This window comes from Mustela erminea, chromosome 2 (genome assembly GCF_009829155.1).
Source record: "Mustela erminea isolate mMusErm1 chromosome 2, mMusErm1.Pri, whole genome shotgun sequence".
NCBI lineage: Eukaryota > Metazoa > Chordata > Mammalia > Carnivora > Mustelidae > Mustela > Mustela erminea.
The window spans coordinates 68,823,603-68,849,065 of NC_045615.1; the positions used below are offsets into that span (position 1 = coordinate 68,823,603).

General features: G+C 38.6%; 3 protein-coding genes across 17 annotated transcripts in view; 2 read left to right on the plus strand and 1 right to left on the minus strand.

The window, feature by feature from the left end:
* AP1AR (adaptor related protein complex 1 associated regulatory protein) overlaps nucleotides 1-5,787 on the plus strand; it is a 39,859-nt gene extending 34,072 nt beyond the window's left edge. Inside the window, exons 6-9 of one of the 2 annotated variants that reach the window (XM_032333167.1) lie at nucleotides 367-425; nucleotides 1,076-1,149; nucleotides 2,207-2,332; nucleotides 3,893-5,787. In XM_032333167.1, coding sequence (XP_032189058.1) covers nucleotides 367-425; nucleotides 1,076-1,149; nucleotides 2,207-2,332; nucleotides 3,893-4,158 — 525 coding nt within the window. In that variant the 3' untranslated portion in view covers nucleotides 4,159-5,787. The remainder of the gene's footprint in view (nucleotides 1-366; nucleotides 426-1,075; nucleotides 1,150-2,206; nucleotides 2,333-3,892) is intronic. The other variant, XM_032333166.1, reaches the window with a different exon arrangement.
* A 2,044-nt stretch (nucleotides 5,788-7,831) lies between these two features.
* On the minus strand, nucleotides 7,832-16,870 carry TIFA (TRAF interacting protein with forkhead associated domain). 9 transcript variants are annotated; one of them, XM_032333172.1, is made up of 4 exons: nucleotides 15,772-16,383; nucleotides 15,161-15,322; nucleotides 14,888-14,902; nucleotides 7,832-9,193 (listed from the first exon to the last, which is right to left on the minus strand). In XM_032333172.1, exon 4 carries the CDS (start codon nucleotides 9,167-9,169, stop codon nucleotides 8,612-8,614), a length of 558 nt encoding a protein of 185 aa, XP_032189063.1. In that variant the 5' UTR covers nucleotides 9,170-9,193; nucleotides 14,888-14,902; nucleotides 15,161-15,322; nucleotides 15,772-16,383; the 3' UTR covers nucleotides 7,832-8,611. The 9 variants fall into 9 exon arrangements, with proteins under 9 accessions (XP_032189063.1, XP_032189060.1, XP_032189062.1 ...); XM_032333169.1 differs by having other exon boundaries at nucleotides 15,717-16,383; XM_032333171.1 differs by having other exon boundaries at nucleotides 14,888-14,944; nucleotides 15,717-16,383.
* An 857-nt stretch (nucleotides 16,871-17,727) lies between these two features.
* Nucleotides 17,728-25,463, plus strand: part of ALPK1 (alpha kinase 1) — a 119,894-nt gene continuing 112,158 nt past the window's right edge. For 5 of the 6 annotated variants that reach the window (XM_032333158.1, XM_032333162.1, XM_032333164.1 and 2 more), the window contains exon 1: nucleotides 22,102-22,282. The gene's annotated coding sequence lies outside the window, so the exon portion shown is untranslated. Of the gene's footprint in view, nucleotides 17,812-17,914; nucleotides 17,962-22,101; nucleotides 22,283-25,463 lie in introns of those variants that run through there. The other variant, XM_032333160.1, reaches the window with a different exon arrangement.

Genomic DNA, 25,463 nt, shown 5'->3' on the forward strand with positions numbered 1-25,463 from the left:
AACTTCATCTCCTGTTTTAACTGTTTTTTTTCTTACCATTTGTCCTTCCAGTTATTAGAAGTTCTTAGGGGTAAGAAGAATGTTCAATACACCAATATATATCTGTTTAAAAGTTAGTTTTTAATAACATTATGAATATTCTGACCCTTAACAATCATACACTGAAAGATTGGGAGAAATTGCAACCATAAATAAGAGGATATAGAAATGAACAGTGATACATTTAAGGAAAAAGACTTAAGTAGAATAACTTTTAAAGTTTTTTTTAGGAACTAGAAAAAATATCTTTTAGTGTTGCATGAATGATTTTTTAAAGTATAATTTTGCAACAGAGAGTGATTTTTGTATTGCATTATGTTTCCAAAGCAAGAAAGGCAGAGAGTTGTGCAGCGATACCATCCTTCAAACAATGGAGAATATCAGAGGTAAATAGTGAAACATACTACTTCCCTTTGCGGTAGAAAATGTAATTTCCAAAAAGAGTACAGTTCAGCTCTGGGTGTTTGTATATATATTATGCTTGTGTGTTCCCTAAAAAACATAGACACTATCTTGTAAGAATACTGAGAACATTTGCTTTCTTTACATTGGAAAGTGATCATTATTTAATTGAATTGATTTCATTGCATTTTTAAGAGTGGTCGTATCTTCTGTGTAGAAAATGATGCAGTAATACACTGAATGCTTTTGGATAAATTGCTTATCTCTTGCCTTGCTTGTGTTTTCCTAAGCACATCTCTCTTACAATAAAGTTTATATGTGATCGTTTTTTAGAAGACACATTCTAGAGTCATATTTTCCACTCCTTAAAAGAACCTTATTCATGATTCATTATTATAAATTATGAAGATGGGCTTATTACTAAACATTGACTTCAGTGTTAACCAAAATCTTATCATTTTCAATTTACTGCTAGCATTAAGAAAATGAAGACCCATTTTCATTAGGTTACTCTAATTGTATAGTAATTATAAATTTGTGTGGGATAGACCTTCAGACTAAAATGCCATAAATTAACTTAAGCATGCATTATGTTGCATCTATTACGAATATATTTCTTTTATTTTACTTACAGTTCAGGACCAGAAGATGACTTTGAATCTTGTTTGAGAAATATAAAGTCACAGTATGAAGTTTTTCGAAGTAGTAGTAAGTCTTTTAAAATATATGCATACTTTTTAACTTCATGCCACTGTAAACAGATAATTGGAGATCTTGGCTCTGTTTCGATAGAACTTTCTGCCCTCTAAATTTGTATTTTCCGGATAGGTCAGTTAACTAGTCCTTAATTATACAATTTTATTATACAATTTAATTATACAATTATACAATTTTCCTTTTGATTTTTTATTTTATTTATTTTTTTAAGTAGGCTCCACGCCCAGCACGGAGCACAACAGGGGGCCTAAATTTGTGACCTCAAGATCAAGACCTGAGCTGAGATCAAGAATTGGATGCTCAACTGACCAAGCCACCCAATCACCCCCTATCTTTCCTTTTTAAAAAGGAGTTGGAGCAAAGAAAAATCTCAGGCTATTACTATATAGATCTTGATGGAGAGTCAAATACTCATTTTTCCATTTCTACTGTGGTACCCCCCAGAGGATTTAACTCTCTGCCTCCCAGAAAAAGGGAAGGTGGGAATAAGTAGTACAAAAGTGTACTTATTTTACTTACTACAAATTGAGTTGTAAGATCGAAGTGTTTTTCTCTAAGTTTCAAAAGTCAGAACTCCTGTACTTCCAGTAATGGAAGCATAGTAGTATTTCATTTTGAAAACAGATTTCTTTCATTTTTATTTTTTTTAATTTATTTTTTGTTCCTCTTTGTAATTGACTGTTACCTAGAGTTCATTGTATTGGAAAAGTTTATAATTCATTTAAATTTGCATGTTTATCGTGCCGTATGGCAAAAAAAAAAAAAAAAGAAAAGAAAAGAAAGGGAAAAAAGCGCTATGTTGTTCCTAACAAAAACTTACCAGTGTGATGATTTTAATAATTGTTTCTTAAGATATTAAAAGGAATAATAATAATATATATTATTATATATTAATATATACTTGGTATATATTATATATATTATAAATTATATCATTATAATAATATTATAGATAATATTACATAATAAATGATTGTGATAAAAGAGTACAAACTACCACATTTGTGGTATAGTATAATGACCACATTATATTTGATGTATATCCTAGGACTCTCATCAGATGCCACAGTTCTGACACCAAATACAGAAAGCAGTTGTGATTTAATGACCAAAACTAAATCAAGTGGAAATGATGATAGCACATCCCTCGATCTAGAGTGGGAAGATGAAGAAGGTATTTTATATTCACAGTTTTACCTTAAATTTAATCCATGTTAGCTTATAGAAATCTACTTGGTATTTTACTTTATATTGAAGGGAGTGCAAGGCCTTAAAAAATCGATATAAAAATTTCTTGATCTCTTACCTTATTAATGATTATCATTTTTTGATAAATAGTTTAGAAAATAGTGTAATGCTTAGTGTTTCTTGAGCTTTTAAAAATAATGTTAATTTTTCACTTTAATGTTTCTGTAATCCACCCATTTTGTATTACTCAGTAAGAAGAATTACTGCCCCCTTGTGGTCAACCTAAAGCCAAAATTTTATCTTTTGGTTCATTATAAATTTGGCCATTTGTTAGGAGTTTTTTATGTAGTACAATAGCTATAACATGAACATAGGTTTTAATTTTAGCTGGTATGTTTTCCTAGCTGTAGTATTTTAGGTAGATTTCTTACTCTCTTTAAGCTGCAGTTTGTTCATCATAAAAAGGGATAATAAGCTTACTTTAAAGGATGATTATTCACCATTGTATACCCAGGGTCTAAAAATGCCTGGCACATAATAAGCAGTTAGTAAATATTGGACAAATAAACATATGAATGTTGTGAGGATGAAATGAAACTTATATAAAACACCAGTACAGGTGTGACAGATAGCAAGGCCTCTAATGTGGATTTTTTTTTTAAGATTTTATTTATTTATTTGACACACAGAGAGAGAGAGATCACAAATAGGCAGAGACTCAGGCAGAGAGAGAGGGAGAAGCAGGCTCCCTGCTGAGCAGAGAGCCCGATTGGGGGCTTGATCCCAGGACCCTGAAATCATGACATGAGCCGAAGGCAGAGGCTTAACCCACTGAGCCACCCAGGCGCCCCTCAAATGTGGATATTTTTTTTTAAGGCCATTTCACTGAATAAGGCTCAAATTTTCATTTTCACTTTAAGAACTATGTAATCCATGAAAATGAAGAACCAATTACAGAATGTAGGACTTTAAGAAGAATAGTAAGAATGAAATATTTCATAGAATTTTGGGATGGAATACCTTAGTCCTCTAATTGACCCATTTTTTTTTTTATCATAAAGAAACAGAGATACAGGAAGCTTGAATAACTTTACCAAAGATTGCATTAACTTAATTAAGTCTTCTTCTCAGCCAGTGTTACCACAGTCCTGTACTTACGTTATTTCCTATCTGGATCCCAATCAGCAGACTTTAATAAAATATATTTTTATTGTAGAATCTTGTTCAGTTTGATCTAAAGCCTTTCAGATCTTTTAATTCCTGATTCTGTCATCCAGACTATCCGTATGCTAATTAAATTTGTAGATAACATGACTTTCAAGGTTATTATTAAAGTCATTAACAGTTATTAAACTAGACTATGTAGAAGACAGAACCCACCAGAAACCTTCCCATAACATAAGGCCTCCATAGGACTGACTCTTTAAGTAAATTTACAAATCAAGTCTGATTATTAAACAAAAACTACATTATTAAACCGTAATGTCTTTTAATATAGCCTTTAAAATGTTCACTGAGATTTCTAATAACTCCTTCCAAATAACAGGAATGAATCGCATGCTTCCTATGAGAGAACGTTCCAGAACAGAGGAAGACATTCTCCGAGCAGCACTTAAGTATAGCAGCAAGAAGACTGGAAGTAATCCTACATCAGCCTCTGATGATTCCAATGGCCTGGAGTGGGAGAATGACTTTGTTAGTGCTGAAATGGATGATAATGGCAATTCCGAGTATTCTGGATTTGTAAATCCTGTATTAGAACTGTCTGATTCTGGCATAAAGCAGTCTGATGCAGATCAACAGAAACGATAGGGTAAAATTGTATGACCCTATTTATCAGTTGTGACCAAATGTTAAAAACCAACTAGAATGTATCAGTGGTTGTGCTGAGCCTTTTTGTAAGAGGGAGATAAGAAAACATGTTGTAAATGCTTATTACAAAGGAATAGGAATGATAGGCTATATCTGAGTTGCTTCAGAATTAAGTGCAATTTCATCATCTGCCTTCTGCTTTTCAAAAACAATATGATGGTTCTGTCATGTTATCAGTTAAATTTATTTTAACTCTTCTTTATAGCATTCGTGTTTACTATTTGTAGATTTTCACTTTTTAAAATAGTTTTATTAGTTTTACTTTGAATGCTTTCTTAAGCCTATTTCAGTAGTTAACTATGAAAATATTAAGGCATTTTGTGTTAATTCTCAGCAGATGTGAAGGGAGCATGAGGAGGGACTGCCAGAACAGATTTATAAGTGTTTCCTTTTCCATCATTATTTATTCCTGTGACTTATTTAAATTTTATTATCTAATAGTAAGCACAATTAAGTTGATGACCCTAAAGAAATGCTGAAATATCAGTTTTTTTCTACACTTAACTGCATTTCATAGTATAATAATGTTGATTCAGTCTGAACAAAGGATATGAGATGTTCAAATAGGCTTTCGGAGTTCAGACACTTGAAGTTAGTATTCAAAAGTAATATTTAAGAAAATACATATATTTAGGTCTTCACTTCCTTTTACATGCTGCCACTATAAATGAATATTGACTTTAAGTTAATTGATATATTAAATTTCTAGGTGTCATTTTTTTAAATTCTATATTTCCAATGAATGGTCTTAGAAAGATTTTACACAGAACATATTCTCTGTGCATGATTTATAAGAAAGGAAAACCTAAAAAGGCAATACGGGTATTTTGAAATAAAATTCTTTCTCGGGTGAAAGGATTCATTGATTTTATTAAGCTTTCCTTTGCCTTGTAATACAAGGTACTTTAATGGGATGGAACTAAGCATATCAGTATAAATAACTGCATTTGTGATATACAGTGAACTCTTCTTTTCCCTAAAGCGTGTGTCTCACTTTGAAAGGCCAAGGCTATAAAGCACTCCCTAATTGCTTGTCTTAATTTTGCTGAGGATTGAATATGATTTTAGTAAGCAAACTCTTTTCTGATTTTTCCTTGGTGGTTTTTTTTCTTTTTTTCTTGCAGCGATGACAGTGCATGTTCTCAAAAATATAGGAAGGTCCAGATATAAATAGTAACTTAAAGTTCTTGCTGTACTTAAAAAAAAAAAATCATGTGGCCCTTTCAATATTTGAACTGCTAGGCAATGACATCTATAGTTTCATCTTCTTTTTATCTCCTAGAAATAAATTTGATGCTTTAAATATGTAAATATATTAGGTAATGCTATTATTTATGACTATCTTAACATAATTTAAGTTGTAGCTTTGTCATTGGAAATATTTTAAAGGTAATCTATATTCACATTGCCTGTGTTATGCTTTTTAAAGTTTGTATACATCAGATGTATATTTTTGGTTTGGCATAAGCTACTATTGTAATTTTTCTTGGCATTTTGTTCATAAAAAATTTTTTGAAGGAATGGTAACTTCTCAAGGATTGTGAATAAACACATTTTTACATTTAAAAATAATAAATTATTTGATCATTACTAGTTTTAGTCTAAAAACATAACCATAATTATGTCTCCTTAGGTATAATTACTTTATTAAATCTGCTGTGAAAACAAAAAGGAGTGAGTTAGGAAAGCAGGATTGAACTAAATTTGAAAATGTTTGTGTTTTAACTGCTTAGAAAACATTAATTTTCTTGTTTTATGTATTTACAAAAAAGACTGGAAATAATGTTTTTTTATTCAGCAGATATTTGAGAATCTATTGAGTCTGATAGCTTGTTGGGGACAGAGTAGTATAAAAAGACTTACAGTGCCCAACCTCTTGCCTACATTCTGATGAGAGAGACAAGACAATAACAAGGAAACATGTAAATAAGAAAACAACAGATCACAGTTAGAAAATATATGAAATGATAGGATGCAGGATAGCTGGGGACCAAGTGACTGCTTTGGTAGTTCAAGAAAGTCTTCTCTGAGATGATATTTGAGCTGAGACCTAACTGTTGAGCAGGAACCAGCCAAGTAAAAAGCCTGTATATCAAAAGCATGTTTATAAAACTCCTGAGGTGTAGGAGAACGTTTGGTATGTTCTGAGAATGAAAAGGTCACGGGGACTGAAGCATCATGAGTTAGAATAATATATGATATTGGAGGGGTATTTAAGGGCAGATCATGTAAGGTGTTAGAGACTATGGTTAACAGTTAATTTTATTTGATGTATAAAGCCACTGACTTTCTGTAAGTCAGAGTGGACTATGATCCAATTTGCATTTTTTTAAAATTCCGCTAGCTGCTGTGTAGAGAATGGGTTATAAGAGGACAAAAGTGTATGTGTGATACTTGCCATGAGACATGATGTGATTTGGGTTGATAATTGTGATAGGAATGCAGAGCTGATAAACTTCAGAGGTAGAGTTAACAAGATTTTCTGATGGGCTAGATGGGGGGGCAAAAGTAGAGCTGGAATCCAAGAGAATCCAAGAGAACTGTAGGATAATGCATCTAGCTAGCATGGTGCTCTGGCGACCTTGCTCACTGCACATCTGTATAGCAACACTCAACCACACTCCTACTGAAATCTTAACAAAGCCCTGTGGTCCTCCCCAGAACATGGCAAGATAGGCAGTCTTCCAGGAGATGGGACAAAGCCATTTATCATCTGCTCCCCTATCTTGCAGAAGGCTGCCATGAGGTAACTTCTCATCTCACTTCCTGGTTCTAGTGAAGCAGAGATTTCCACCTCACTCCCTTCACTACAGATGTAGGCTAATAGGCTGGAGTTTAGAGTTGGCTCTTCAACAACAGAGCTGCCCTCCATTTAGGTGTCATTTGGCCTCCCTGGTCCAATGTCTAAGGGACCAGGGATGTGGAACACTGACTTCATGCTGACCTTGCTTTTGCGGGTATGTGGAAGTAATTAAGTCTATTTGAGCTTATTCTCTCCCAGCTGGTTAAATCTGGAAATATGACAGCCATCCTAGCAGCTACAACTACACTTCACAATAACTCTGGTTTCCAACTTGACAATTGTAGTGGAAGGAACGGATTTAGGAAGGTGAAGGAAATTAAGAGTTCTGTTTTGGAAGTTAAATTTGAGGTGTTTATGAAGAATTTATATCAAGACATCAAGAAGGTGATGGGATGCATATGTCTGTAGTTCAGAGAACGGGTCGAGGTCCAAGTTTAGAAGTCATTAATAAGTAAATGGTATTTTAAGTCATTATACTAGGTAAGATCACCGTGGTGCAGCATATTGGCAGAGCAGCCCAACTAAGTGTTGATATTTAGAGGTCAGGGGTAGAGAAACTGGCAAAAGAAGCAGATTTAAGATGGACGCAGGAAACCAAAGAATGTGTATCACAGGAACTACCAGTGGCCATGTGCCATCACGTGGAGTGATGTATGGAGATTTGGAGCCAATATGCATTGAGGGGCAGAGCTAGAGCCATCTTAATCCCCAGTCACAGCCTCTGCCTGAGGCCTCTGGCACTCCTTCCTTAGAGTAAGCAGTCTAAGAACAGTTCTTTCCCTTCTCCAGAATGGGTTTCAAAGAACATGGTTACAGAATTAAACTTTGACTTTATTATATGCATGAATGTTGTTAAAATTTCAAATTCATGGAATTTAAAAATGAATGGTACCTAAAAGTCAATGTTTGGTAAGAAAACTGAAAAAGAATCCTAAACACAGCAATGGTTCATTAAAATGTCCAAAATACTGGTTTTAGATACTGAATATATATAAGGAAAATTCTATTTTGGGGAATAAACACTATTATTCTACAGAAAGGAAATCATAGAAAAGGTATTATTGCTCAGATAGGGCTTCCTATACTAAAACCACAATGATGCACTGACAGTTCTCCAAAACACATTAGGCTAGTACTCTCGTACTGCAGGTACCAACAGGCTAAACCACCAGAAACAACACACCCACAGCCTTGACCTTGAAAAACGGCTACTTGTGAAATAATCTGACCAAACCAAGAGACTGTTCCTTACAAAACAAAACAGGACTAAAAACAAGCATAAAAAGAAGATAATCCTACTGAGAACACTATCCCTTCATCAGCATGGATACTTCTTGTACATTAACCGTCACAGATGTACATTTAAATATGCTTAATAATTCTTAATAATACACAGTAATTCCAAAATACATCTAGGTATGTAACAAATGACTAAACTGATGACTAATACAATTTAAAGACTACAAAATGATAATAAGAGATGCCAAATTTGACAACAGATGACTGTAATATACTAATAAACTGTGAAGTATCCATAAAATGTCTACAGATTTCTTCATCCTTCATGATTCTCCTCTCAGCCCTCCGTCTTCACAGTTCATTTTCATCCATTTCTGTAGGAGAAGTGTTTTGGGTGGAGCAGAATGAGTAACAACCATACTCAGGTATGGGCCTCTGGAGCGGCCAGTTGTTTTCTTGCAAGAGTGATCTTGGAGACAAAATAAATTGAGTCTCAAAAAACTCTAATGACTCTCCATCTTCCTTCTGGATCAGGAACTGATACTCACCAAATCTGACCATGCACTTGTAAGGCAGGTCTATTTTATTTAGATAGCACAGCTCCTTGTTGTCCACAAGCAGACTGGTCTTCTTACTCATGTTTTTAATTTCAAAAGAGAGAACTGAACTATCAAACTTCTTAAACAGCTGCAGAGAAAACTGAACTCGGGAAACCTGTTTGTCCTGAAAGGTATAATGACAGATGTTGGAATTTCGGCCAAATTTCACCACTTCGCTGGAAGGAAGTTTATCTCGGTTATAAAACCTTATTGATTGGAATACTCCACTTTGCTGCTGGCCAGGATGGTAAACAGTTATCTGCAGACAAGTCACTGTCTCTTCCGTATCAGCATCTTCGAAACTGGACATGATGCCTCTCGGGATATGACTTGCCTGCAAGAATCAAACCAGCATGTTAGTGCACTCCCATTTTTTAGGCACTGAAATCTTTAATTCTAATATTTTGATGAAAATCTGATAGGGATTTATTTACACTTTGAGAAAATAATACATAGACTATGGTGAGTGCTGTGAAGTGTGTAAACCCGGCGATTCACAGATTTGTATCCCTGGGGCTAATAATACATTATATGCTTATAAAAAAATTAAAAAATTAAAAAAATAAACTATGCTAAAAAGAAAAAATAATACATAGAATACTCAATTAATTAGCACATATGTGAAATTTTATACCAAGTCCCATGAGATCTGGTGTATTAGTTTTTTTTTTTTAAGATTTTATTTATTTATTTGAGAGAGAGAGAGAGAGAATGAGAGTGAGAGAGAAAGAGCATGAGAAGGCGAAGGGTCAGAGGGAGAAGCAGACTCCCTGGTGAGCAGGGATCCTGATGTGGGAATTGATCTCAGGGCTCCAGGATCATGACCTGAGCCGAAGGCAGTCGCTTAACCAACTGAGCCACCTAGGTACCCCTATTACTTTTTCTATCTCTTTTTCACTTCTAGTTTGACAACAGACCATACACACAATCTAGACAATAACAAGAAACATTTGTTAATAATAAAGTTATTTGATAGGGGCATAAAGAAACTTCAGTTCCATTCTCATTTAAATATAGTGACTTGGCCCATAGAAAATATGACAGCTATATTTTAAAAATCAGGAATAAATAATCCCCTTGGTTTGAATGCCCTCAGAGGATATACACATAAAGAAAACCTACAGTTTATTAATTAAATTGGAATTAGATGTTATGAATTATAAAACCTGATTAAAGAAATTTAAAAATTATAAACAATTGCAATATTTGTTATTTACATACTTATATTTCTACTAGGTAAAGGGTTAAATATAATAAGTACTTAGCTAAGATAGGGAAGCAAGCTAAGTGTCCACTGATAGATGAACAGGTAAAAAAGATGCACACACACACTACTGGAATTATTTATTTTTATCAATTGTTCCCTAATGACTGAACAAACTGTCATTAGTCACATTCTAACTGCTATTAAGAGCTAAATCTCTCTAGAGCTCTTGGCCCTGTGGTGCCCCCCATCTACACTTGCCTACATGCACCTTTGATAATCAGTGGAATAAAGCAGTATAACAGGACCGGAGAATTAATTACCAAACTCTTGGAGAGATTATTCTGACACAGAACTGCCATTTTAAAACTAATTTATTTTAAAAGAATTAAATGCACACAATTTAAAAACTGATATGGTAAAAAAAAAAAAAAAAAAAAGATTTTTAGAGTATCTTCCCTCCACCCTAATCCTTCTAGAGTCAACCACTGTAAAAGTTGCTCTTATCCTTACAGAAATTTTCTTTATACAATAAACATAACTATGTGTGTGCTCATACACACATACACAGATAGTTCTATGTAGAACATAGAACTTACGTTCTACACATAGAGAAAATTTTTTCTGACACAACAGGAACAAACTGTATTTAGTTCTAGACCTTGCATTCTTAAATTAATAATACAAATGGGTGACTTGTTTCCATATCCACACATATACATAGACCTTATATTTGAATTTCTACGGAGAATTCATTTAATCCAGCATGGTGATAAATTACATCAACAGAGTGATGCTGACTGTTCCCTGCATTCCTTAAAAACTGTTTAGGTTTGGAAATCAATGATCTTAAGTGAAGCTGATTTGTGGTTTTGTTTGCCATCTATATTAGATGTTGGTATCAGAATTATTATGCTGCTTAAAAAAATAAAACCAAAATGCTTTCCTTTTCTTTCTACACTTGCTGCTATTTATTTCTAAAATACAATCTTTCCTCCTGTTTTGCAGCTATGGCGCTATTTTTTTTTCTATTATTAAATTCTTTATTTAAATTCAACTTAGTTAACATATACTGTATTATTAGTTTCAGGGAGAAAATTTAGTGATTCATCATTTGTATATAACACCCATTGCTCATTTACATCAAGTGCCCTCCTTAATGCCTATTACCCATTATCTTCTCTCCACCCACCTCCCCTCCAGCAATCCTGGGATGGAGTCCCGCATCGGGCTCTCTGCTCGGCAGGGAGCCTGCTTCCCCCGATTTCTCTCTGCCTGCCTCTCTGCCTACTTGTGATCTCTGTCAAATAAATAAAATCTTTTTTTTTTTTTTAAGAAATTTTTTTACTTGTTAACAAGTAAAGAACCTAAAAAGGAGGAGCAAGAATCTGTCAGTGATCTCAGCCTTGTCTAGGACACACCACCATCATTCTGGTTCGTTCTGGGACTTCAGACAATAACAGTTCCAAAGGGAGAACTGGATTAAAAATCACTGTGTATTCTGGGCAATCCAAAAACAATGTATGACAGGTAAATTTAAAATTAAAGATATATTTCCAAATCCATAAGAAGGAAATTTTGGGGCACCTGAGTGGCTCAGTGGGTTAAAGCCTCTGCCTTCGGGCAAAGAAATTTTGCTTTGCTCTAACATTTGTTGAAAACTGAATAAATTGGGAATTTGATTTTTAGCACTCACTCATATGTGGAATTTAAGAAACAAAACAAATGAACATAGGGGAAGGGAAGAAAAAATAAGACGAAATAGGGAGGCAAAGCATAAGAGACGCTGAACTCTGAGCAACTGAGGGTTGCTGGAGGACCCTGGGATCATGACCTGAGCTGAAGGCAGAGGCTTTAACCCATTGAGCCACTCAGGCACCCCCAAAATTTCTTTTTTATGGATTTGGAAATATATCTTTAATTTTAAATTTACTTGCCATACATTGTTTTTGGACATTACTACATCATATCATACTACCCAAGGAAACAGGACGTGCCTAGCTATCAGCAACAAAGTGAGAGGAACCCTCAAAATCATGGACCAAGGATAGTAAAAATTACTATGAAACCAATGCAGCACGAATTAACACACAATGGGTAGAACTGTGATTTGAAGATGACTTTAATTTTGATAATAAAGTCTCATTATTCAAGAAGCTGACAGCATTAAAGAGAATAATTATAACAAATCCTCAGATGATACAATTAGTGGTTGACAAGAAAAGAATTAGCTGTTAACAAGTAAAGAACCTAAAAAGGAGGGGCAAGAATCTGTCAGTGATCTCGGCCTGGTCTAGGACACACCACCATCATTCTGGTTCGTTCTTGGGACTTCGGACAATAACAGTTCCAAAGGGAGAACTGGATTAAAAACCACTGTGTATTCTGGGTACAAACTTTTGGTAACACCCAAATTTTGTTTTGTGTTCTTCCTATAACGAATTAGCTTAGAATTCATGCTTTTGAGCAAATCTACCAAGAAAAGCTTGCCCCATACAAGCTCTTATGCCTAGTTCTCAGTGTAGATATGTTATTCACTGCAAGGGGGGAAAATCGGCATTCTGGTTTATCAAATCAATGGCTACTAGTTTCTTGGTGTGAATCAATTCTTAGGGTTTGACAAATTTTGGGATCACAATGTGACTTTCCAAAAATACTGAGGTAGACATACTACTGTCAAATATTTGCTGCCCCTCCCTACCAGACCTTGCCCCTTCAGAGAGATGATACTTCCCACTGCAGTGACAACCATATTAATGAAACATGAATGGAAGTGACATAGAAGCTTCTTTGCAAGCAGAAGCTTTAAAAGCCACTGTGTAGTTCCACCAATACTCTTGGCCTCTGCCACCTCGGCCATCCCCCAGAGCAGCTCAGCTTCTATCCCAGAGGGGAGAAGGGCCAAAGACAGAGCCAAAAAGGATGTGTAATATGAGCACGAAATCAAATCTTTGTTTAAAGTCATTTGTTCCTGAGCCCTAATATTGCCTGGGCTGACATGCACCCACCTCTCCAGTGAAGGTACGAAATGACCCTAGACCCTGACAGTTAACAGGGTTAACTACTTACTGTATGCCCTCCACGTGCCAGGTACCATGCTAGCCATTTACACATATTGTCTCATCTTCAGAATAACCCTACCAATCACCCTTCACAGATGAGGGAGCTAAGTCTCAGAGGGTTTAGCTGAGTAGCCCAGGTCACAAAGCCAGTATCAAAGGCAGGATTCAAACAGAAAAGAAATACACCCTCACTGACCCACAACAAATAACTGTTCCCCGTTACCAGTTACTCCACAAACGATAGCAGTTAATCTGTAGAGAGGACGGCCATGGAAGTGCACTAAAACCAGCAAGACACCAACTTAGACTCTAGTGTTTGGGAGGGAAATGTGCTGTTACTGCTGCCTCATAGGAGAAAGAGGCTTTGAAGCAGGAGGTTACTGAGAGTACTAGTTATCCCTAAGTCTGCTTGTATGGCTATTTGCAGGGACCCAGTACTCACTAGGAATTGTGGTGGGTTGTTTGTGGAGCTCCAAAGTTGAATAAATCATGGTCTCTCAGTTCAAGGAACTGAGAAAGTAATTTATTTGTTCATTTCTAGAGTGGCAAGTTCCCTCTACCAAGTGGCCTGTTTCTCTGCCATTTCTGAGTGGTCAGTAGGAAGACAGGAAAGACTGAAACTAACAAAAACCCTAAAGTAAACTAAAATAAATTGGTAGGGTTTTTTGTTTGTTTGTTTGTTTGTTTGTTTAGATCTTATTTATTTATTTGGGAGAGAGAACGAGTGAGAGAGAGAGCATGAGCAGGTAGAGGGGCAGAAGGAGAAGCAGATGCCCCATTGAGCAGGGAGCCCAATGCACCAGGATCCTGGCTGGGATCATGACCTGAACCAAAGGCAGACAGACGCTTAACTGACTGAGCAACCCAGGTGCCATGGTAGATCTTTAAAAAAAAAAAAAAAAAATTACTAATGTGCAAATGCTCAAAAGCAGCTTTTTGAAATGCCTGGCATAAGTTGTCAAAGATAGAAAAACAATGAGCTTATATAGTCATAAAAGTGGTTATCTCTGGAGGGAACCTGGGGTCAGAGGTGGAAAGGAGACTTTTCATTTTGCACATTCTATACCTTTGAAATTATATACCATGTGTACTTAATGTCTAATCAAACATTTAACAAATACTTTCTTTACAAAATTACAAACCATCTGATTCTTAGGGAATTAAATGGAAGTGGAGATCAGCTAAGTATTAAGGGGGCTAACTGTGATGATAACTGGTATTAAAATTATAAAACAGAGGGTGCCTGGCTGGCTCAGTGGGTTAAGCCACTGCCTTCGGCTCAGGTCATGATCTCAGGGTCCTGGGATCAAGTTCCTCACTGGGCTCTCTGCTCAGCAGGGAGCCTGCTTCCCTCTCTCTCTCTCTCTCTTTGCCTGCCTCTCTGCCAACTTATGATCTCTTTCTGTCAAATAAATAAATAAATAAATAACTCTTTTTAAAAAATTATTAAACATGGTTTGCCTGGTTGGCTCAGTCAGCAGAGCATGCAACTCCTGATCTCAGGGTCATGAGTTCTCACTCCACGATGGATATAGAGCTTAAAGAAAAAGTTCCAAAACACTGTGGTGATACACAGTAACATCTATATTCACAAATGAACCCCAATAAATAGATAAATATATAGAAATGAAAATGAGCAAATGAGCCCTGCTATCAAGAACTTTATCACAGAAAGCATAATACATCAGGTGAGGGCCCCATTCTTGAGTGTCAGAAGAGTAAACCTCTCCTTTGCTGGACAGGAAGAAGTATACATACTTACCTGGGAGTCTCTGAGCTGTCAAGAGAAGGGTTAGACTCTGAGGTTGCCTTCTGACTCCTCTCAAAGGAAATAAAAATAGATACGTATAGAGGTGTTATGAGCAAAAATACAGTCTCTAGGGACCTGCTCACACTCCGACATCCCCACCCCTGCCTCTCTCTCTCTTTCTCTCTCTCTCTCTCTCTCTCTCTCTCACACACACACACACACACACACACACCAGCTATCCCTCCCAAAGTTGGGCAAAGCCAGTAAAGAGACATACTACCTGACCTTGCAAAAAGGCTGTTTGGACCTCAACTGTCATGAACAAAAAGAAATTTCTGCTCAAAGGAGGAGCCAGGTGTCCAAGCAGTTTAACAGAAATTTGGTGCCCCTGGGTAGTCATGCATGCCAAGAGGATTCTCATGCTTTAAGTTTGTTTTATAAGGTGAGCTGTAGTGAAATAATGGAGTTTGTTCTGGGCCATAGAATACCTTAATAAGCAAGGTATTCTAACGGTTTTATTTTCATCCCTCCTCAGCTCCCATCCTATGGATAATCTCAAGAGAAAGTATGTCATGGGTCATTGCAAGTACCCTTTTTTAAAGGCCCTCTCCCTCACCAACACCAACACTGAGCTAACAAGAGGGAAGAGAAACCCGAAGCACAGCCAAAGGCAGGGTAATCCCCGCGACGAACCTCCCTCGCCGGTCCTCACCCCCAGTGTGTCTTCGAAGACATCTGTGAACTCTACTACGTTCAGCAGAAGCAATTCTTCAAGAATAGGTTTCTCAAAAGAGGTGGTGAAAACCAAAAAAAGCAAGAGGAAAACCTTAAGAGAGCTCACTTTTGCTTCTGAGACAGGGTCCTCCTTCTCCCACTCGACCTGGTTAAACTGTTACCCTAATTAGGTCTGCAGAGTCCAGCTTCTTGGTGGCAGTGGACATCCGCTACGGGGTACAGCGTGGGTTCTGGTTTCCGGAGGCTTTGCGAAATTCCTCCTTTCGATCTGAAAGCTGGGGAAAGTCCCAGAAAACAGGAGATTACTGTATTTTCCTAATGAACCACTGAGGCAAGAAGGGCAGGTCCAGAAGAACCCTCGGCAGAGAACCGGAGTTCCAGGGAAGCCGAAGCCCCGCGGAAAAGTCCCCTGGGGGACGCCGAGGGGTCCACGCACAATTGCTCTGTGAGCTCCGCTTGATAAATGGAATTCTTTGTTCTCTGATTAGGAAAACAAACAGAACTCTTGCAAAGCACATGGAAAATTATAAAGAAAACGCATCCCATTTCTGGTATTTCCTTTCAGTACGCCCCCCCCCCCGCATTTATAAATACTCCTAAATTTTATAAAGCTGGGGCCGTGCCGCATCGAATTGTTCGAGCGCGCCGTGCGCTGAGCCCGCAGGAGCAGTAGGTGTGACTTTCCACCGAGCCCCGCGAAAGACTCGGGGACAAAGCTTCCCTCTGCGGCGATGAACAACAAGACACCCTCCCCACTTCACCCCCAGCCCGCAGCCCGCCAAGTACCTTGGGGCCCGGGAGTCGGTGCACTAACTCCCCGGAGCGGCTTCGCTTTCGGGGTTCCGCGCGACACTAATGGAGGCCACCCCGCCGAGGCCGGAGTCGGGAGACGGTCCCCGCCCACCGCCCCGAGCCCTCAGCCACCCTAGAGAGCGCCAGCTGGCCGCGCCGCGGCTCCTGGGGGAGGGACAGAGCGGGAAGGAGCCGAGGGGGCGGGGCCGAGCTGGGGAACCGAGGGGCGCAGACGCGCGCGAACCCGGCGAGCGGGCAGCTGCGGGCCACGGGTCGTCCCGCGCGCGCCACCCTCCTCCTGCTCCCGGCTGACTTTGCCTCCTAGCCGGCCCCGAAGCCTTCATAAAGCCCGGACGCAAGCCCCGCGTCCGCGCCCTCCCTCCTCCGCCAGGTGCCTGCGACTGCCGACGCCGGATCCACGCGAAGCCCAGACCCCTGACCACCTTGCTACGCTTCCAGGCCAGGTCCGAGGCGCAGTAAACTGGTGGGGACCTCACCGCCCCAAACAAGAGGCCCCTCCCAAGAGGATGTGGCTAGTGAGCTAGATTTTTGAAAACGAAACAGAACCACGTAAAAGTTGAGGACCCCTCCCCTCTACCCGCCCTTCTGCCTCCCCACTTCCAGTGGAGGCCTGGGACCGGTTAGGGGCAGGCGGGGAGTTGAACTTACTTCCTAAATTAGCCAGGTGCACGGCTTGTATTATCCCATTTAATCCTCACAGTAGGGAGGGTAGGTCCCCCTTACAGGTGACAGAACTGTGGCCTTGAGAGTGGCTAAGTGTCCTGTTGAGCAAGAGCAGAGACGGGATTTGAACGTGCCCTAGAGCTCCAAATGAGCCCGTGGCTACCCATGATGCCCTCACCTTGCCTCAGACCACTCCAGGGGCTTCCTCTCCCGCCCCAACCACCCGACGGTACCCTCACTCAACATCCAGGCTTTGGGGTTCCACAGGTACAAGCTGGTACAAGGTACATTGAGAAACACTTAACGTCCGGAGGAGTCCTTTACAGCCTCCAGTGAAATAGATAATAGTATTTTTCCTGTCTCAGGGAGAAGGTTTGAAATGAACTAAAAGCGAAGAGAACCTCAGGACAGTACGCGTCAAGAGCAGGATAAGAGTGAAACTCAGTAAGGAGTAGAATACGGAGAAGACAGGAGGATGGACGTGACTGACTTGGAACGGGCCCACTTAACGTCAGGGCGTGGGACTCTACCCGCCAATCCTGGTAGGTGTCAGAAGGAGGCCGTTTATCTGTCTGCATTCTAGCCCTGCCTTGCAGACAACAGTTGCTCTTTGCAGGTCAGTTTCCTCGACAATAAAATGACATTAATACTTGCTGCTTCCCCATCTGATAAAGAGATTCTGTGGGGTTAAATTTTGACCTCTCAGTTAGATGTGATCAGGAACGGTAAGCCTGGGGAAGGTGGAGTACAATTACATATGAGGCTGATTTCCTGTAAGGCTGCAATTTTGTTTGTTAATCATCAACATTTATTATCTCTTCTCTGGAGTGGGGATAGCCAGAGTATCTTCTGAAGAACATTAGAGCATGTAGAAGGTAAGATATGTAACTTGTCAATTCCGATAAACCTATACAAATAAAATAATATTTTCAGAACGGGAGTTTCTGATCTCCAGCCTTTAAAATTAAGTAAAACTTGGAAATGCTTTAAAAGCTATAAAGGACTGGTGTAGTGGATGTTATTAATAATATTAATAAAGAAAATGAAATGAAACCATTGTCAAAATTTAAGATGCTGAATATCATTTCAGTTTTCTTTTCCCTTTAAGTAAGTATTCCTAGGCTACGGATTTAGGAAGAGATTAAAAGGAACCCTTCGAGAAGTGAATACCCCAAAAGTCAGGCTAGGATTGTTTATCCAGGCAAAACAGAGGAAAACAGTAGCCAGGTATTTTGTTGAAACAAAAAAAGAGGTATTTACTATTTGAAATATCAGTGATGAATCATTTAGTGTAAAAATAACATAAAATGCCCACAATCTAGTATATTTTTCCATGGAAAGATTCCATGGAAAGATATTTTTCCATGGAAAGATTCTCAAAAGTAGTTTTTGGATATTTTCAGTAGCCCGTAATTAAGCAGATATACCTAAAAGGCTATTTATTGTATTTCACTTAAGACCAAAAACAGAGGAAGCTAATTTGTGATAATACAATCACACCTTATAGGAAAAAAAAAAAAAAAGAAAAGTGTTGCTTGTTTGTGTTGCTTGCTAGTAATTGGATTATATGAAACCCACCTTCTGTTCAATGCACTCTATGCCCATTGGATACACATTCATCCAAGCCTCCACTGCTCAGCTCAGGTGCTCAGATTTGGGATAATTCAGCTCCGGAGTGCCTCATTTCGTGGCTGATGTTTTCTACCAACTGGTTAAAATACTCAAAATTACTTGAAATTTCTCATTTAACTCTTTTTCCATTATTCTCTAAATGGGAGACAAGTGGAAGCCCGAAGTGTTGGGATTGGGACAAAGGAAAGCTAGTGTGGACTTTTCTTCCTCTTCCCTATTGCTGGAGTCACGTGACTACAATTAACCTGAACAGCTTAGATCTATGTGGAAAGATCTGCCAGATGCACTACTAAAGAAAAGAACCAAAGTGCTGAACAAAGATGCTGCCATTTGTAGAAAAAACAAAATACAAAAAAAAACCTGTCTGTAAATGATTGAACTATCTGCAAAGAAATCCAAGGAACAGAATAATTAATCTGAGAAGAAGAATTTGGGGGAGAGAATGCAGAAGATCCATGTGGGGAGATATTTTTCATTATGTACTTTTTCACGCTGTTCAGCATTTTTCTTATTTGCATGCATTGTGGTTACACACTAAAAAAAAAAATCAGCTTTTAAAAGAAGAACCAAGTAAGAGGAATCTCCCAGGAGACAGGTTTCAATGCTCTAATGCCTCAGTATTTCTCATAAGATAGAAGACTACAATAGAATTCAGGTTCTCAAGAGATTGGTCAGATGGTGAGATGAAAATTAGAGCCTGTAAAGGCAGGGTACCGGAAGGTGAAGGAGGAGGAGTCAGCCTGTTTGGGGCCGTCTGTTCTGCTTCTCCGTGGAGGTAGTTGTGGGAAAGTTCTGTGGTAAGCCCCCAACATACCCACCCACTGGTGTACATAATTTATATAACCTCCAGCCTTTGAGTGTGGACTATGACTATGGTGGGATATCACTCCTACGACTAGGTTTCTAATCATTTGTCTTTGAGATAATCCAAAGGGAAATTATCTAGCAAGGCTGGACCTAATCACATAAATCCTTAAAAGGGACTGAGCCCTCCAGGAAGGCAGAGACATATGCTGATGTTAGCCAGGAACTGCCTATGGAGACCACGTGGCAAGTAACTATTGGTGGTATCTAAGAGGTAGGAGGGGTCCATGGACAACAGCTAGCAAGAAAATGAGGACCTCAGTCCTACAACTAGAATTCTGCCAACAATCGGAATGAGCCTAGAAGGAGACCCAAGCCTCAGATTAGGATTGCAGCATTCTCAACTATAATGTGCCCAGACTTCTGACTGCTGGGAACAGAAATAACAGATGGGTGCTGGGGTTTTTTGCTTGTTTTTCTATATCATAGAACCTTTATTATTTTTTCTTCTGAATTTTTAAATATTACATAACATCCATCTTTTAGTTATGATACCATTTACTGACGTCTAAAATGTATCTTCATGGAGCCCCTGGGTGGCTCAGTTGATTGGACGCCCATTCTTGATTTTGGCTTAGGTCTTGGTCTCAGGGTAGTAAGATCGATCAGTGAATCAGGCTCCTTGGTGAGCAGGGAATCTCTTTATCCCTCTTCCTCCTACTGCTTATGTGCATGTGAATGTCCTCTCTCTCTCTAAAAAAAAAAATAAATCTTTTAAAAAAATAAATAAAACATATCTTCATTTACAAATATTTTATGTTTTGTCTATGGAACAGGTTATTTAATGGGTGCTGCTTTATGCTGCTAAATTTGTGGTAATTTTTTAATGTAACAATAGAACAGTCTACTAATAGAGTTTTTTTGTTAGAGGAGCTCAGTGGATTATGAGAATCCCCAGTAGATCCAGTCCTAATAACCCATGATGAGATCTAGAGGCTTTGTAAGAAAGGAAAAAAGGGTCAGTTTTGGGGGGGGGGGTGCATAATTTCTACCTATCACATGGCTTTTAAACCAAATAACTTAATCTTTCCCTTGTTGAATCTAAACTTTGTCATATAGTACTCCTCACTGGTATAATTTTTAGGAAAAAACTAAAACAAAACCCAAAAACCTCACCTCTCCTTTATTTTTTTTTTTAAAGATTTTTATTTATTTATTTGACAGAGAGAAATCACAAGTAGGCAGAGAGGCAGGCAGAGAGAGAGAGAGAGGAGGAAGCAGGCTCCCCGCTGAGCAGAGAGCCTGATGCGGGACTCGATCCCAGGACCTGGGAGATCATGACCTGAGCCGAAGGCAGCGGCTTAACCCACTGAGCCACCCAGGCGCCCCCTCACCTCTCCTTTATTATACTTACGTATTTACATTACATTTGTTAGTGCTTCTTATTAATTTTTAAAATCTGAAGAATCACTAGCATTCTAGCAAATAACATTTTATACTACTGAGAGATCAGAAGCTATACATTAAATAATGTATAACACAATACTTTTATTTTCTCATTTTTTTAAAGATTTTATTTATTTGACAGAGATCACAAGTAGACAGAGAGGCAGGCAGAGAAAGAGAGGGGGAAGCAGGCTCCCCGCTGAGCAGAGAGGCCCATGGGGGGCTTGATCCCAGGACCCTGGGATCATGATCTGAGCTGAAGGCAGAGGCTTAACCCTCTGAGCCACCCAGGAGCCCCTTATTTTCTCATTTAAAAAAGAAAACATAGCCTTAGAGAAATGCCATACCTGGAATAAGTTCTCCATCTGGCCTCCATCTCTAGTTTTCTGTTTATGTTTACCATAATTGTGCTGCCAACTAAGTGCATAATTGAGGGGAAAAAGTTCCAGAGTAATACTCTGGCCATTAACACCATAGAAATATCACTATTCCTTGCTGTTGGTGGCCCTCAAGTTTATTATATATTTAATTATAGGATATAATAAAAGGATAAAGTTAGTCTTCAGATCATCCTGCTCCAACCCAGAAGTAATTTCAGAAGTGTAACCCCTTCTGAACACGGGCTCCATGTGCACACTTTATGTAACCTAGGATGGAAAGACTTATCTAATCCAAGATGGAAAGACTCTCTTTATACGCCTACTTAGTTATCTTCTTAGGATTTAAAAATATTCCACCTGCTTTCTGCCACCACTTTACTGAATTTGTACCTGTTAAAGCTATCTTTGACCTACTTGCCAAGCCAGTGGACACTTCGTGTCCTCATCCTTTGTCACTTCCCGGCACCTTTTAGTACTGTTCACCACCCCCACTTTGAAATGCAGCCCTAACATGAGTTTGTTTTTTGATAATAGATCAAAAACAACGTCATGTTCATTGTTTCTTACTGACCTTCTTTTTCCTTGGCCCTCAGGCAACTGACTCCATCCTGACTTCATTCAAATAAGGGGTTTCCTTGCACTTTGTTTAAAAGAGGAAACTTCTCTGTAGTAATACAACTCCCAGAATACCTCTCACCAAAGCCATCCCTAAAGGGGTGTGTCTTATGGTGCAAAACTGCTGAAAGTCCCAGAGCTGAATTACACAGTCAGATTCTGGGACAGTGACAGACTGTTTTCTTTCAAATTCCTACTTCCTGAAACCGAGGCTGTTTATGAGAAACAGTGTATTTCAGGGAGATTACACTAAAATTAACCTTTTTCAGAGTCAGATTTGCTGGTCTTAAAAATGTTTATCCTCTTCTTCGAGACAAAGGTGAGTATCTGCCTTTAAATGACAAAACACAGTAGATATAGATATAAAAGATGGCATAATGCATAAGAAAGTATTTTTTCTGAACTGTGACCTTATTCCTACTTCCTGATCTTGTCTATATTTAATAACTTTAAAGCTCTAAGAATACTTGCACTTCCAAAAAACGCCACAGAAAGGAGGTGAGGGTTGGGAAGGGGAAGGAGCAACAAACTTCGGTTACTGGGGAAAGAAAAAAGGAACCCGTTTTTTAGAAGGTTTTTTGTTTTGTTTTGCTTTGTTTTTTATAGAAAGTTTTACTAACAAAGTCCCTATGTCAGGTAGCTTGCTATTGAACATCTGGCTTTGTCACTGAATTGAGGTGTTTGATTAAAGCATTAAAAGAGATGGGATTGGGACACCTGGGTGGCTCAATCCGTTAAGCGGCCGCCTTTGGCTCAGGTCATGATCCCAGGGTCCTGGGGTCAAGCCTCACATTGGACTTCCCTGTTCAGCGGGCAGCTGCTTCTGCCTCTGCCTGCCTCTCCCTCTGCTTGCTCTCGTCCTCTCTCTCTCTCTCTGTGGAATAAGTAAATAAAACCTTAAAAAAAGAGAGAGAGAGAGAGGTGGGATTACTTACATGAAAAATTAACCCCAGGACTTTTGCCTGGAGTACGTAGGTAATCATAACAGAAACTATCACTTGTACGATGACCTCAGTGATTTTGCCAGGAAACAGATAAGAGTGGAGAATTACTCTTTTTGTTTGGGAAGAACCGACGGGAATTCTGGGTGTGGTAAAGCATTATATTGACAGAAAGCAGCTAGAAAAATTAAATTACTTCATGCTTTATGCAAAGGAGTCTTTTCATTAACAAACTTTATCATTTGGAATTAGGGCTCTAAGACTCATTTGGAAAGCCACAAATTATGAGCTTTAGAATAGTTTGGGACTTGCAGGTGGGCAGAAAGGAGGGGATTTATGTGGCAACATAATGGCACCACTGTAATATTTGCTTCTAGCTCCCTCTGCCTTTTCTTTTCTTTTTACTTAGTGCAGCGAGTGCTTTTATGAGAAGCAATCTCTGCTTTTGGCTGATACTTCATTGTAAAGAACCTTTTAAATTCCTTACACATAATCACTGCTGCTGTTCAAGTCTACACATGATACTTCAGCATAGTCTCCACGCTCCTTTGTTTCTCCTGTTTCCTCCTTTGCCTCGAATACATTTTTAGTATTGAACTATATAGAGCATTTGTAATTATACTACGGGAGCTGTGCAGGCCTGTTACCAGGGGGTGTCAGCAGATTACATGTGTGGTGAGCACAGTTTTGGGTCGGGCTGGGTGAGAGACACACCAGACCTAAACAAATGCCAAGTCAAGTCTTTATATCCAGTGACCAAAATCATTTATTTCTCTCTTTCCACTTCCCCCTTCCAAACTCCGTCAACTTGCAGCCTCGAGAGAAACAAAGCGCTTAAAAGTATTCTGGCAATAATTTTACTTTCCACTTCAAATATCTTTTGAATTGGAGTTGAAGGAATTCAAGTTCTTCCCTAACAAGACACCAGAATTTTATAGTATCCTTCACTGGCATGAGTAATGTTAGGGTAGCTGGTGATGGGGGCAGCAAAAAATGTACAAAGAGTAGAGCACCAGGCAGGAGACAGTTTATTCACTCTCCAAGGGAAGACAAGGGCCGGACGTCAAGAGAGATGTCAGCCTGAGTTTCTGTTAGATTGGGCTTTTTGAGGGATTTTAAAGGATGTGTGAGGGTTTCAGCTATGCCCATGCGGGCGGGGTGTGTGTGAAATGACTCTTGGCCAGGTAGAGCGGGAGGTGACAGGTATCTCCAGGAGTTCTCTCCAGGGCTTGTCCAGGATGTGCATTGTGGTCAGGCCAGAGAAGAGTATGTTTTGTAATGGGTCTGTTTTCTGAGAATAAAGGGTACCATGACATAGAAAAACAAAGAGTGAGGGCCAGGTAGAAACACCTATGAGTTTTGTCTGTAACATTGGCTGGGGAGGGGGCTTTAAATAGATTCCTTTCCAGAAAGGAGCCAATAATTACTTTAAAAAAAAAATATATATATATGTTATAAAATCTCACATGAAATAATACTGTATAATGAGCATACCTGACATATTAAGCTCTAACAATCTCCCCTTGAGTCCTATGGGATCTAAATTTGGGTTTAGAACCTGGAATTTTCTTTAAGAATAAGTGTATTCATTTGAAAATATTTTCTGAAACTCTGTGGTTCCTCCCATTCCAAAAGAATTTCACTGACCCCTTTCCCTGAACATAGTACACTGACTACTTTTACTGTCCCTTAATCTATTTCAGAAGATGATGGCTTTTTTAGCATAAAATGTTCATTGAAAATGCTTTCCTGAAATTTTAAGCACCTAAGTTTTGGAGAATTTTCATGGGAATGTGCATTCAAACTTTTGATGTTAATTCATGCCATATTTTTGTTATTGTATCTGTTGCTTCTCTATATAGGGGAGTCCGTTTCTTGTTATTGACAGTGGTATCAATTTTTGCAGGGTATTGTGGTTTCCTGTGTTTCTAGAGTTCTGTGAGATAGACAAATTAAAAAGTAAGAATATTATCTGGTGCCACCATTGTATGTGTAAGGAACAGAAAGAGATGATCATAGCTTTAATATCAGTTATATATTAATACAGTTTTCTCAAAGTATGGTGTACAAACTACTGATTTCAGCTGGCACATATCCAAACTTCAAAAATTTGAGTTTTATCTTTGGTTTAATGTGAATTAAAACTATAATTAGCTCAGGACATCTAGGTGGCTCAGTCAGTTAAGCATCTGACTATTGATTTCGGCTCAGGTCATGTTCTCAGGGTGGTGGGATGAATTATGGAGTTAGGCTCTGTACTCAGGGCAGAGTCTGCTTGCCATTCCCTCTTTCCTTCTGTCTCTGCCCCATCCCCCTGCTTGCATGTGCTCTTTCTAAATAAGTAAATAAATAAATAAATACATAATTTTAAAGACCAAATAATTAGCTCATAAAATTTATGATTTAATGAATATTATTGCTCAGGAAGATGTTAAGTGAAAAGAAAGTGAGGTGTTTACTACTGATTTTAAGGAAATGAGGAATTACTCTCACAGGTAATATGCAGATATGGTAAAAATTATGAAGGTGGAATGTAAATGGCTAAAGTTTTGGAAATAT